The sequence below is a fragment of the Vidua macroura genome, chromosome 3 (assembly GCF_024509145.1).
Source record: "Vidua macroura isolate BioBank_ID:100142 chromosome 3, ASM2450914v1, whole genome shotgun sequence".
In the NCBI taxonomy this organism is placed as follows: Eukaryota; Metazoa; Chordata; class Aves; order Passeriformes; family Viduidae; genus Vidua; species Vidua macroura.
The window spans coordinates 97,106,935-97,120,021 of record NC_071573.1 but is presented as its reverse complement, the minus strand read 5'-3'; the positions used below and the strand labels follow the sequence as shown (position 1 = coordinate 97,120,021).

The 13,087-nt window shown below is 34.8% G+C and overlaps 1 protein-coding gene across 2 annotated transcripts in view; it reads left to right on the top strand.

Annotated features, from left to right (window-relative positions):
- Positions 1-13,087, top strand: part of EIPR1 (EARP complex and GARP complex interacting protein 1) — a 73,961-nt gene that overhangs the window by 48,414 nt on the left and 12,460 nt on the right. For both annotated transcript variants that reach the window (XM_053972967.1, XM_053972966.1), the window contains exons 6-7: positions 9,154-9,290; positions 12,103-12,270. In XM_053972967.1, the coding sequence (XP_053828942.1) occupies positions 9,154-9,290; positions 12,103-12,270 (305 nt within the window). The remainder of the gene's footprint in view (positions 1-9,153; positions 9,291-12,102; positions 12,271-13,087) is intronic.

Below are 13,087 nucleotides of genomic sequence, written 5' to 3'. Positions count from 1 at the left end.
GTAAGAAATTTTCTTTTAACAAAACATGCTATACTTGAATGTAGTCCAAACAACAACATTCCTTAGCCTAGAATTTGCTAATCTTTTAACTATTCCTTTAGAAGTATCTTGTTGCCTAATGTAGGTGGGGGAAATGAATATTCTACCACTGTTAAATAAGAGTGTTTAAGAGTAGTATTTTAGTATCTGTTGCTAGTGGGTATATGTTTTCTTTGTTCTAGAGTTTCCCTTACTGTCCTACTGCTTTTATAGTGAGTAATGTAGAATAAAGCAGTGCTGATTTGGTGAATGTCTGCAAGTAGAAAAATTGATGATCAGTAAAGCCAAAGGTTACTGAATTCAGATAATGGTGTAGTAACTCATGTTGTAAATGCCATTTACAGCTCTTGATTGTGTAAGCATAATACAAGTTTCTCTATTTGCTATGTACTGCTTTGAATTTTCAATGTCTGTTTAATTTAGTAATATACAGATTAATCAGATTATTTCACTTACTGTTAAAAATGTCTTACTCAGGAAGATATATAAAAAAGTGTCATTGGCATAGATTTTTGTCTGATTACACCATATCATAGAATGTATATAGAAAACTTTGACTCATTCTGTATAGTCATTTAGATCAGTGTCGGAACTTATAAGTGTAAACTCTTTATGTCAAGGACATTACTATTCACTTGATCTGTTGTCACTTTTAACTTTTTAGGTCAGGGTTAATTTTTTTCCTGGATGCTGCAGAATCAGTTTTTTCAACTTAGTCAAGACACTGTCCATAAACTCTTCCCTGTTTATACCACCTGACTGCGTGCAAATAGATGACAATGTCACATAATATATTTTAATACTGTATGTTTATAAATAAGCCCTTTGGGTTCCTTCTCTAGATGAGAAACTTTAGCTCTTTTTTTCATCTGCAACTTCAGCAGATGTTATGTTGCCTTCCAAGGCTTCAAATTAGTGTTTGTTTTTATCAAATTGATGTTGAGAGTTTCTGATAGCTTACCTCCAGGAGCTTGTCTGTGGCATTGTATCCCCTGGATTTGCATTGCACCTGCATTAGTCAGTATTTCTTTCCTAATGTCTGCATAACATACAAACCTTTCTGCTACATTGAAAAACTGCTTTGGGGCTGGTACTGCTTCCATGCTATGAGTCCTCGTGTCTCCTTGAAGTACTGAGACTGCTAGGCAACTTAGCATTTTCCCTTTCTCCTACTTTCATTCCTTTTGAAGTTCTGTCCTCACTTGCTCAAATCATTTTGAATGTTAATTAGTATTTTCACTGTTTGACCACTTTCTCATAACTCTCTCATATTTTTTCTTAATCCTGACCTCTCTCCCATGGCAGGGGATTGGCATTAAATGATCTTTAAGGCCCCTTTAAACCCAAACCATTCTATGATTCTGTGATTTCCACTGGGATGCTGTCTCGTGTATTATCAGTTTCTCTGTGGAAATCTTGTCATGAATGCCAAATTTTATGGGGTTTTTATTCTTCATTTTATATTGCTTGGCAATTATTTACTAGAATTTTGTATGTTGTGTCTTCTTATACTATTTCTTTTCTCAAAAGTAAACCCCACTCTATCACACAAATATTTGTGCAGATATGATTTCCACTTTCTTTTCCTTGCATTGCTAGAATTATGATCTGTGTAATTTTGGAGAAGAATAGATGCTACCAAATTTTGTAATTTCAGCATGATTTGGGGAATCAGTATTTTTGTCCTCAAAGCAACATTCAGCTTGCAGATCCTTTCAATATTTCAAGTACCATGCTTATGTAGAATATTTTTTAATTGGCATTTCTAAAATATTCTTGTACTATATCAAATGTTGATGGCACAAAAGGACTCTAGAAGGCAAAGTAAGTGATAAAGGAATTAAGGAAATTTAACTTGTGACATTTGTTATATGTTTATTTTTTTATGAAAGGAAAGTAATAAAAGCAAATGTGAAATTCTGTATCAAAGAAACTGCTTTACCCAGTGAAGTAGATATATCAACCCTTGATTGACATCTTCAGATAGGAGCATTTAAAAATCTTTGTTAAAAACCTTTGTTTGCAGAAGTTAACAATGTTGTTCAGATTTTACTATCAGGCTCTCAGGAGGCTTGATATTGAATTTGACTGATCCTCTATATTTCCATCTAAAATAATCTAGTATCTCATGTGATTGCACTGTATGTAAACAAGAATCATTTGTGATTAAAATTTTACCTGAGAATAACTGTTTAGCATAATCAGTCTTCTGCTCCAGCAATTTTGAGTTGTTCTTAGATGATACTTACTTCAATACCAAGTCATACACTGCTTTTAAAGTGAAGTTTGATAGATAAAGTTCACTGAAACTTGACTATCAAAAAACATATCTCCATGCATCAAAATCTTGAGCCCAGTGAATCATTTCTGAGATGACTGGAATTCTTGCAGTTTTTGAATGTTGAATTTTTGTCTGCAGCAAATTTGTCTTAAACATGTCTGTAGGTTCCTGAGCTAGCTGGAGTACAGCTGAACAAGACTGACAAAAGCATAAGCATCTCTTTAAGAGGCCTGTGCTAGACTTGCTACTAATGAAAATCAAGACAAGCTGAAAATTAAGACAATACTGAAGTCCAGTATCATAGGCTTTTTCAGGACTAGAAGTGACTGTGGTGCATTTCTGAAATGTTCGAGGATTACCTCCTTACTAAGAGATTAATTCCCTGTTTACTTCCATATATATGGCTGAAAAATTATAACTTTTATTTTGTAGCAATTTTATATTTGCAAAAAATATGTAGGGTTGACAGTTACAAAGAGCAATAAAAAAAAACAAGCAATGTTTTGTTACACAGTTGGCTTTCTCTTTAAAAAAAAGAGTCAAACCCTCCTCCATAAATCAACACTCTACCCCAGCTTTTGCTGCTGTAGTATTTAGGATGTGAGAGAAATCTATGAGAACAGGTTGGTTATAAAACAGATAGCATTAGTAGAGGTAAGTAGTAAATGTATTTTCCATTTGGTTATCACCATGGACAAGGAGTGTTTGTAGGCTAATGGGCTGTTGGTGAAACAGCTTTCTGTGAATATCCTGTTTATAGGGGATTGTTGCATGCATAATATATCATAATTCTAAAAAAGCACATGATTTGTATTTTAATGTTTTTTGATCAGAATGTAAAGAGAGGCTTTCTTGAGATATTAATAAAAAGAGCCTTTTTCTTTTTTTGCCTCCTGGAAAACAGATAGAGAACAGCCTAAAGCAAAGAAATCAGGTCTTGCCACATAAAAAAGAGGCATGTTAAGGCAAATTAAAAAAAAAAACAACAAACAAAACGACCAAAAACCCCACAGTATTTCTTTTCTATGCAGTTACACAGAGGTTATGTAAATGGCAAGAAAAGTTGTCTTTATTGTTCATTAAGATGAAAGGTTGTCCATTTTTGGAATCTCTTAGCCACCTGATGTCTTATCACCTAAACATGCTTTGTTTCAAGCAGGCAGTGGCTAAGCAGGATGTAGCTGGTGTTGAGGAAATGTCCTTGTCTGACCATCCAGGAGTCACTCTGGCAGTCACACTCGCATGGGCAGAGACTTTGGGCAGCTCCAGTGGGCTGACAGGTCCCCACTTGACTCCCTGCATGCCCCACCCTCACACATACCAGGTTTCCCCATAGCAGCGTCTCAGTCCTCTCCATCCCTTAAGTCATTTAATTACGCTGCAACAGCAAAACAGCAGTCTGGGCTGGTGCCTCTCATGAGGGACTCTGAATAAAGAAAATTCTGGGGTTTTATACCCTCCCAGTCAATGCAGCAAAAGTCTGGGGTCTTCCTTCTGAAACCTCTGCTCCTGCTGTTTCTCTGAGTGTCCAGTCAAGTGACTGTGACACAGGTCCCTGTGCTTTTTGTTGTGCAAATAGTCAGCGCTTCTTCCTGGCCCCTTGCCTCATTTCTCTCCACCATCCAAAGCTCAGTCTGCAGCTGGCACTGCAGCTGCACACCAAGCTACCTCTACTGAATGTTTTCCTCAACGCTAGTCAACCTATATATTCTGTAGGGATTGCTAAGGGGAGAACATCTTTACAAAATATACATGTTGCTATAGACTTGAAAGTAAAATAACAATGTGTTTCTGTGTGTATATATGTGTTGTTATAACTGATTCAATCAAGAGCCAAGGATTAAAATAATAGAAATGTCAGTGTGTTTGAATTGTTTTCTCTTTTTGTAAAAAACACATGATGGTGTTCAAGTTGAATAATATTAGCATTGTTAACTAAAAGTAAGATCAAGTCCACTGTATCTGTATGAGGTGATAGAGGTAAGGAGGTATTCATTACACTGGTGCATCATTGGTTTTCCTGGTTTTACAACACTTTTCAATTACTTCCCTTTTTTTGCATAAGTACACATTATAGGCCATGTTAATAGCAAGAGGTAAACCAAATTCTAGTCTTTATGGACCTTTCATGTTTATGAAAGTTTGTCTAAAATTCAGGTATAATATAGATGAAAACCTGAAAATATCTGGGTCTTTAAAATTTTGTATCGTCCAAAATTTCTGCTTCTCTACAGTTATCAAAACTTCAGAGTCTTACTTGGTTCCTTTTCTGTATCTGCTTGTGATTTACAAGTCACATTGTTTCATTAAAATTAGCCTGAAGAATTTTACAGTTCCCAATAGATTCAGAGCTTCTTGGTAATAAAATTATTGGTGTGTTCATTCTCTGAATTATCTAGTCAGCTTGGGATAAGAAACATTTGCTAACTGTAATTTACTGTACAGTTCAGTGGGTTTGTTTGGGTTTTTTGTTTTGGTTTGGGGTTTTGTTTTTTATTTTCTTGCAGTGTTTTTGTTTTTTTTTTTTTTTTTTTTGGTTTTGGTTTTTTTTTTTTTTTTTTGCTAAGTTGCTTCTGCCTTACAGTGTTCAATTTGCCTGTATTTACATTAAGACAAGCTTCTCCTGTCCTTTTGATCACTCCCTTTATTATTGTTTTGAGGACATTACCTTCTGGGGTGAAACTAATCTTATGCTCACTGCATCATTACCTTTTGCAATTAAATTAGCTATTCTTTGCCATTTATAATCATTAGCTGGACCCAAGAGAAGCCCAGACAATGCACAAGGTGTGGATAGAATCTGCTGAGAAGGCGACAGTTAATATTTCTGTGTACAGATTTGAGGTCAGATGTCAACAAATTGCTCAAACTCTTCCTCGGGTAAATGCAATATGTTTGGCATGGCAAATGAGTGGAACAAAATGAAATAGAGATATTAAAATCGAGATATTTTTCTGGTTTTCATATGTTTTCACAGAGGGGGCAAATAGAGGTGTGGTTTTGATAATTTTAATCCAAACTATTATAATCCTTTTAGATTTCTTGTCCTGTCTGGATTATTTAGCAGCATTCATGTGGTCTTGGTTCAGAACAACAGATAATATCAAGCAGTGGCATTCCAGGCAAGGCAGAATATATTTTGGGGAAGATTTCACAGGGTATCTGGATAAAAGTAATGTATTCAAATGGAGATAATGTTACGAATAAACGTGAGATGCTTTCTTGGCAAGATAGCTGCTATTTCTCAAGGCAGGAAATACCTTGTGGAATTCTGTTGAGAATTTTTTAGCTCCCCATTATTACTACAACTAGAATAAACATAGATTAACTATAGGAGGGCAGAAAACTATCAGAAGAAAAATAAAAGGGAAATTACTGGATCAGAATGAGAATAGAAACCAGCTCATAGGGTTGGAATCAATTTTATTTAGTGGTCTCCTTAATGATAGAAGTAGGAGTAAAATAATGAAAATTATTGCTGGCAGAATTTGGAATGCATCATCAGCACATAGGAATAACAATATATTTCAGAGGATGAACTTGATGTTTAGTTTAATTTTTATAGTATAAAGCAGAAAACGTGTTTAAGGACTAAAAATATGTTCTTACTGTAATGTAGACTCTCTTCTACTGTAACTCAGCACTTAGAAATATGTGAATTCTGTTACTTAGCTATTCTGAGAATAGCTCTAAGCTGCCAATATGATGAGGCAATTTGAAAAGGCAGATAGTTTTAAGATGGTTCGAGAGTCAAGAACAGTTATGAAAGGACTACGTGGTATGGTTTCCTGCAGTTGGAGGAATTGAACTTAATTTACAATCTTCATCAACCTTTCTGGTTTTGTCAATAACAAGTCAGAAAAACACTCATGCCTTTTAATGTCAATCTCAAAATAGTCTGCTTGAGTTTGTCTACTTAGTATAGCCCTTAATATATCTTTCTTCTAAGTACTTTCCTGTTCTGTTCTTGGCCACATAGCTCTTTTCTTGGAAGAGGGCATGAACAGTTGGTTCACTCTCCATACTGCTTGTGGTTTTCCTAGATAATTTCTGGATCCTTTAACATTTAATATATATTGGGTTGTTTTTTTTTTTTCTGTTTTTTTTTTTTTTTGTTTTTTTTTTGTTTTTTTTTTTCTTTTTGTGTTTTTTTTTTTTTTTTAAGGATAGTGCCTGTCCTTTCCTCTTTCCAAGTCAGACCTTATGTAATCAAATGTTGAAGCAGGAAAATCAACCTCAGTCCTTGATATTTTGACAAAAATAAGTTGAAGTCATTGATATTTTGATTTGAATACACAGAAATCAGTCCTAGATCTAGGACAGATTTTTTTTTTTCATATTTTGGTACTTTGTTTTTGTAAAACCCCTTCCTTCACTGAGGATAACATAAACAGTTCTATTTTGATAATATTACATTATTTAATTTTTTAGAGGTTTTTTCCTCATTTCAAAGTGTTGCTGTCATGCAACTATAGTATAATATAATGCTGCCCTTCTATTTTTGTTCTTGTGCCACCAGATTTAGGCATTGTTCCAGCTAAGCATTTAGGAATAGTGTAAAATCTATCCATACTCCAGTAACCATTTTACACTGTTCAAGATTTCATTTTCTCCAGACTTCTTTTCTGAAATCAGTGTGATTCTTGTACATTGCAAGAGTAATTCCTAATTTTGTTATCTAAAAGTAGACATTCAATCTTACTCTATTCCTTTCCTTTTTCCTTAATGCATGTGCCATTTTGTATTTATAAAATAATACTATGAATTGTTTACCTAAAGTATCCAGTGAGGCCCTCACACCACACCTGCATGTCTTCATCCCCTGGGCAGCACAGATCCTAATCTTCATGCAAGAATAATGTTTAAAATACACCTATGTCATGTTTTCCTTCCCTTTTGTAGGAAGTTTTTCTTTTTTAGCTTTTCTGCATTTAAAGAAGTGGAGGAAAGGTTTCAAGATAAAAAGAGCACTTACTTACCTGTCTGTATATTCTGTATGAATTAAAATTACAAGTAAGGAGTTTTTGAACCTGCATTTGTGATTCTAAGCTACCAGTTTTGTTCCCTTTATTTATTGGCTGTCTAGCATATATATATATATAGATATATATAGATATAGATATGTCTGGAATGCTGGAGAAAGTATTGTCTAGTGCTAACAAAGACCCTCTGCCCTGAGTCATATTTTGAATATATGATGCTTTCCATCTCAAGAGCAGATTTTTTAAATACCTGAGAAAATATACTCCCTTTGTTGGTTCTGTCTTAATGTTAACATTGGCTTCCCTCCCCCCAATCTAAACTTTGAACTGCCAAGTCTGCTTACTGAAGAAACTTACTTTAATTTTTGAAATTACCTACACAAGCTATGAATATTCTGTTGAGCCTGGAATCTAGTGTCTGTCAAAAAAACCCAAAGAGTGAATTTTATTGTCCAGTGTCCTATGCAATATTTTTTGTTTCTATTAATAACCTGCAAGTTGTAGAAAGGTTTTCAGACAGCATTTGTTCTAGAGGAGGAATGGTGTTAGAGGAGTAGGTTTGGCCACAGTGTTACATTTTTCATTAACATATGAGCAATATATGATCTTGCATGCTGGGAATTCCACATTCTTAAAAAAAAAAATCTAGTTGTAATTTCTAGATTGTTAATCGTAATGCTAAAGAGGTATGATATTCTTGGAGCTGTAGTAATAAAAATTTAGCAAAATACATACATGAACATTTATACAATATACAAATAGATTTAGGCAGTTTAGTATTGACAGCATATTTTTCTGTTGATATCAGTTAATGTAAACAGTTTGTATGTTTTAGTTGTTTTAATCCATCAAAGCATAATATTTGTGCTGGGAAATCCACTATTAAATAGAGTATTGATGTTGCATTAAGATCCAACAGGATCCAGTGCAGTAATCTGTTTTTGTGAAATACTTCATAATGAAACATTTTGAAATATGAAAGTTGTGTGAAAGATGACCAAATAAGTCTGCTGTTTGTGTAGGTGCTTGAAATTTGTGTAAATTTTATATCTAATTAAATGCAAATATTTTGGTTGTCCTCTCCCTCTTTAGATATTAAACGGTTTCAGTAAGTGATTGGAAGTAAAGGTAATTTGCAGTGTAGGCAGGTTTGATTTCCCCCATGTTCACATGAAACTGGGCAATAACTTGCTATGCAACTTCGAAGAGAAAGTTTATTACTTTGGACCTTCTTTTCATTAACTGTAGAGATGCAGAGCTGCCTGCTCCAGGACATAGAAGCCTCTTTATGGAACTGAAACCTTTCTATCTCACAGATTGTAGATTTGTAATCTAGTATCTACTGTTATTTTAACAGGCATGTATGTGGTGACATGGGCATGTGGGCCTTGACTTCTTTATTTTTAAAAGCTGCTATACATTTATCAAAAAGAGTCTTTGACACCATAATTCTGTTACTACAGATAAAATTTGGCATTTTGACATGGAAAAAAGTCTTGTAGGACTGTTAATGAAGCTAAATGCATGTGTGTGTCTGGCAGCTACAAATCTGTGCAGTGTGCCCATATTGTCGATCTACTGTTTCAACAATGATCTGAAATGGTTTTAATTTATAGAATTAAAGTACTTCTAATAATTTGGCATACATTACACTGCATAAGCCTTTTCAAAAATTAGTGATCAGAAATCAGCTCTAGCTTTTATTTGTTGTTTCTTTACTTTTTTTTTTTCCTTCAATCTTCAGATTTCGTAGTCTGTTGCACTTGGAGCAATAGGCTATTGAGTAGCTTTGTCTTCATTGCAACTAATTTTACATTTAGAAACATTGCCAGCTTTGTTTCATTATTTTAGCTCTCTAGTTCCACAGCCTTGGAAGGGAAAGGACAATTAAAATTTACTTCAGGAAGATGGAGTCCACACCACAATTGTACCCAGATTGCCACAGCCAACGATACCACTGTCCGAGGCTGGGATACACGGAGCATGAGGTAAGAAGAGCTTGCAGTCATGTTCTCTAGAAAAGACAATCTCCTTTGGAGGTAGATTTTTGCATTGCTCCTACCATAATTTTTTTTTGTTTGAAATGATGAACGGCAAACCTACAGTTTATAAAAGGAATAGAAAGGCTTGCATAGCTGATATAGTTACAATTTAACAAAGAGTTTTCTCTGATATGCCCCCTCAGCTTCAATTCTAACTTGTATATTGAGTTTTACTGAACCATGTACTAGTCTCACAAGGATTTGTTCAATACATTAAGAACAAAGAAATTACCTGAATGAAGGTGTTTTGTAATTCAACCTGAAAATGGTTTAACAGTCCTGACTATAGTATGAACTATCTTCATAGCATTTAAAGGTGACTATAATCTTTGAAGGCAACAGGTCAAGTTCACCCTTCAATTCTGATTTTAACAAAGTGTTCTGTATTATATTAATGATTGTAGCATACTGGTTATAAGAAATCACTGAATCTATCAAAATCATAACCAAATAAAAGCTTTGAATATACCTAATAAGGCATTTTCCCCCCTGCTTAGTTGTGATTTTGATAAGCAAAGGAGTGATGTTGTGCACATCTGTTGCCATGACTACTAAAGCCTCTTCAGGCTTTTTTAAAAGTACACTTTATCCCCTTAGCACATAGTAATTTATCACTAAACTAAGAAGACTGATGTCTTGTAATAACTTCTGTTGCTTTAAAGGGCGATGACTTTAAATTTAGTTCAGTGGTTCCTGCCAGCTCAGAGTTGTAGCAATAAATCCCTTGTTTGCTAGTCTTTGTGGTTTTGCCAAAAAGATTTATTTAATGAAGGAAAGTTAAAAATACAATAATTAAAAGTCGCTTCCTGTGAAGTGTTTGAAAATCATGTTTGATTGTCCTGTTCTTTGCCTTGTAAACTGATACATAAAAATAGAATTTTATGTAATGTGTATACTTAGATTTATAAAGACAAGAGACAAGAGTGGAAAGAGAGGACAAAGGAGAAGGGGTTTTATTAATTTGCTTTTTTTGTAATGTTTTTGTAATCCTATTTCTAACGTATAGCATTGCAGATCTTTAACCAAAGCCTGTGTTTTGAAGAGAGAATATTAAATATTGTAAAGTCTGCTTCATGCTCTGTCTCATTAGAAGAAGCATCTCTACCTTCCATTAAAGGAATTCTAGTCGTAGACTAGACTAAGAAGCAGTCTTAATCAGAGAAGAGCTTGTGAAGCAGAGAAGACAGACACTAGGCTGATTGGATTTAGAGAGAGAACTTTATCAGGAAAATTCAGACTCTAAGGCTAAATTCTAAATAATATGTAAGAAGAATAATATGAGAAAGTGGAGCCAGTAGCTGGAGAAAATGTTCATGTGGCATTAATCTTATGATGTAAGTAGAAAGTTTAGTGTACGTATTATTGCTGTAGGTAGGGTGAAAAGTGACAAAAAGAATATTCATATTTGGAGAGGAATGAGATCAAATGGTCAGAATAATAGTTAAGTTGGGATAAAGTCTTTCATGGTGAGTAGTCCTGAATATACAACGTACAGTAGTATTTTTAAGCCCTTACACACATCTCTAAGCAATGCAAGAAAAAAGTGGAAAGTGCAGTGAAGGAGGAAGGATGTGTTTTACCACAGCAAGCATGCTTGAGACTAAGTATTTTTGCCATATACATATTCCAAAAAGATTAGTGGAAGCTTGAATTCCACTCCTAGAATACTTGGTAGAAAAGTATACCTGAATGATATTCTTAGCCTCTCAAACTCTGAGAAGAGTGTTGATGCTAGATATCTTAGTAATTTCACTGGTGGCAGTCAGAGCTGTCTAAGATAGGGCTTAGTACAGACCTGATAATTTTGAATCTCTCCTTCTGGAGCTATTTTGCTCTGTATTAGTAGTTCGGTATTAACAGCAAGAGACTATCTGATCGTGACAGAAGACCATAAGTATATGTAATTGACACAAGAAATAGGAAGTTTTGGTCAATATGTTTACTGAAGAGAAACATTTTTCATTTAAAGAAAAACAAAAAGCTCATGGAGTGTTGAAAAGTTCCAGTGAAGATTGTAGGAGATGGTCAAGTCTAAGTAGAACTTTAGATGATATATTCGTGGCTTGGAGAAAACTGGTCATACAAGAGTGGAAACAGGAAAAATCAGACAATCCCCAAGTTTAAGAGGCAAGGTAGGGACACAAACTGATGGCACATGATGTTTTGAATAGATATCCTAGGTTGTTAGCAGTACTACAGATGTTTTCTAAAGTGGGTCCAGATGGATGTGGTTGTGTCTGGCTGAGTAGTTTAAGGGCCATAGGTAAATTAGTGATAATTGCAAGAGCTCAAGAAGGTAAATTCAATACAGAGCAATAAAAAAAAGCTGTCTTTGATATCTGTTGCAACCTTTGCATCTCAGCTTTTCCTACTGAAGTAGATGTCATAAATAGGGAACTAGTATAACTACTTAGGGTTGAAGAAGTCCTTACCTGAAACTGTTGTGGTCTAGTAGCAGACATTTATCACAGTTATTACAGAGCTGTGCTAGAATCATCTGGAACTACTATTTCCTTTTAACTACAGATGATCTTAATGGAAACAAACATGGAAGGTGCAAAGCGTCAAAGTAAGCTGAGAAATCTATACAAATCTGTGTTGTTAATAACTGGGAATTCCCTAAACTCTGCACTAGCCATGGGAACTCTAGGTCTGTGGGTGCTAAGGGGATGATGCAAGTTTCCAGGGAAACAAATTTCTGTAGGTAGAGTGCAGCCAGCTTTTTATAGACCATTCAATTTTTTTTAATGTTTTACAGGCAGATATATTGTATAGAAAATGCACACGGACAGCTGGTACGAGACCTGGACTTTAATCCCAATAAACAGTACTACCTGGCTAGCTGTGGAGATGACTGCAAGGTGAAATTCTGGGACACGAGAAATGTCACTGAACCAGTGAAGATACTAGAGGAGCATTCCCACTGGTAGAACAAATTATCTGAATGCTGTTTTGTGGGTGGATGGCTTATATAATTTATTCAGCTAATTATTTTGTCGTTTAGGAGCAATGCAAACTATGTTTGTACTATTGTGCATAATCATTTTTTTGCACAGAGGAAAAGTTTCAGCATGTCAACGTTCCTTGTGTAATTGTAAATTAAGAGTTTAGATAACATTAGTCTAATTGGCAAGAAACTGTTGTTAACATTGTTGGGAGATGGGGTGCACCTTTGAGAAGCACATCACTAACTTGGCCCGTGGGGCCCAGCTGGGACACAGGTGTGCCTTCCTAAATGGAGCCTGATGTGCTGCACCTGATGTGCAGTAATAAAGCAGCTGCCATCTATCCTTCTGTTGTCACATGGTTGAAATGTTCAGTAATGCAGCTCAACTTTTTTTATGTTCTTCACAGTCCTTAAGTCAGAATATGCAAGTGAATAATTTTATTCTCTGAAATAAGATTTCGAGCCTGTATCTACTGCACTGGCCTGTGGCTGGAGTAAGGAGAGAATCTTGCCTGATGTCTGCAAATTTCAGTGCTTAAGAAAAGATGAATTATTCATATTTTATAAAATTTGGGTTGGAATAATTCTTGCAAAATAGATCCACTCCCTAAAGCTACTTTAAGGGAAATAAAGATGGGAATTAACAGAAGCATTATTTATACCTTTTTTCCTCAGAATATTCAAAGAACAACAATAAAACAAGAACCATATGACATTTGGTATTAACTTGATATGTAAAATGTAAAAATTGAAGAGAAATATAGTCCTACATTTGTTTTAGGATCTATTTTCAACT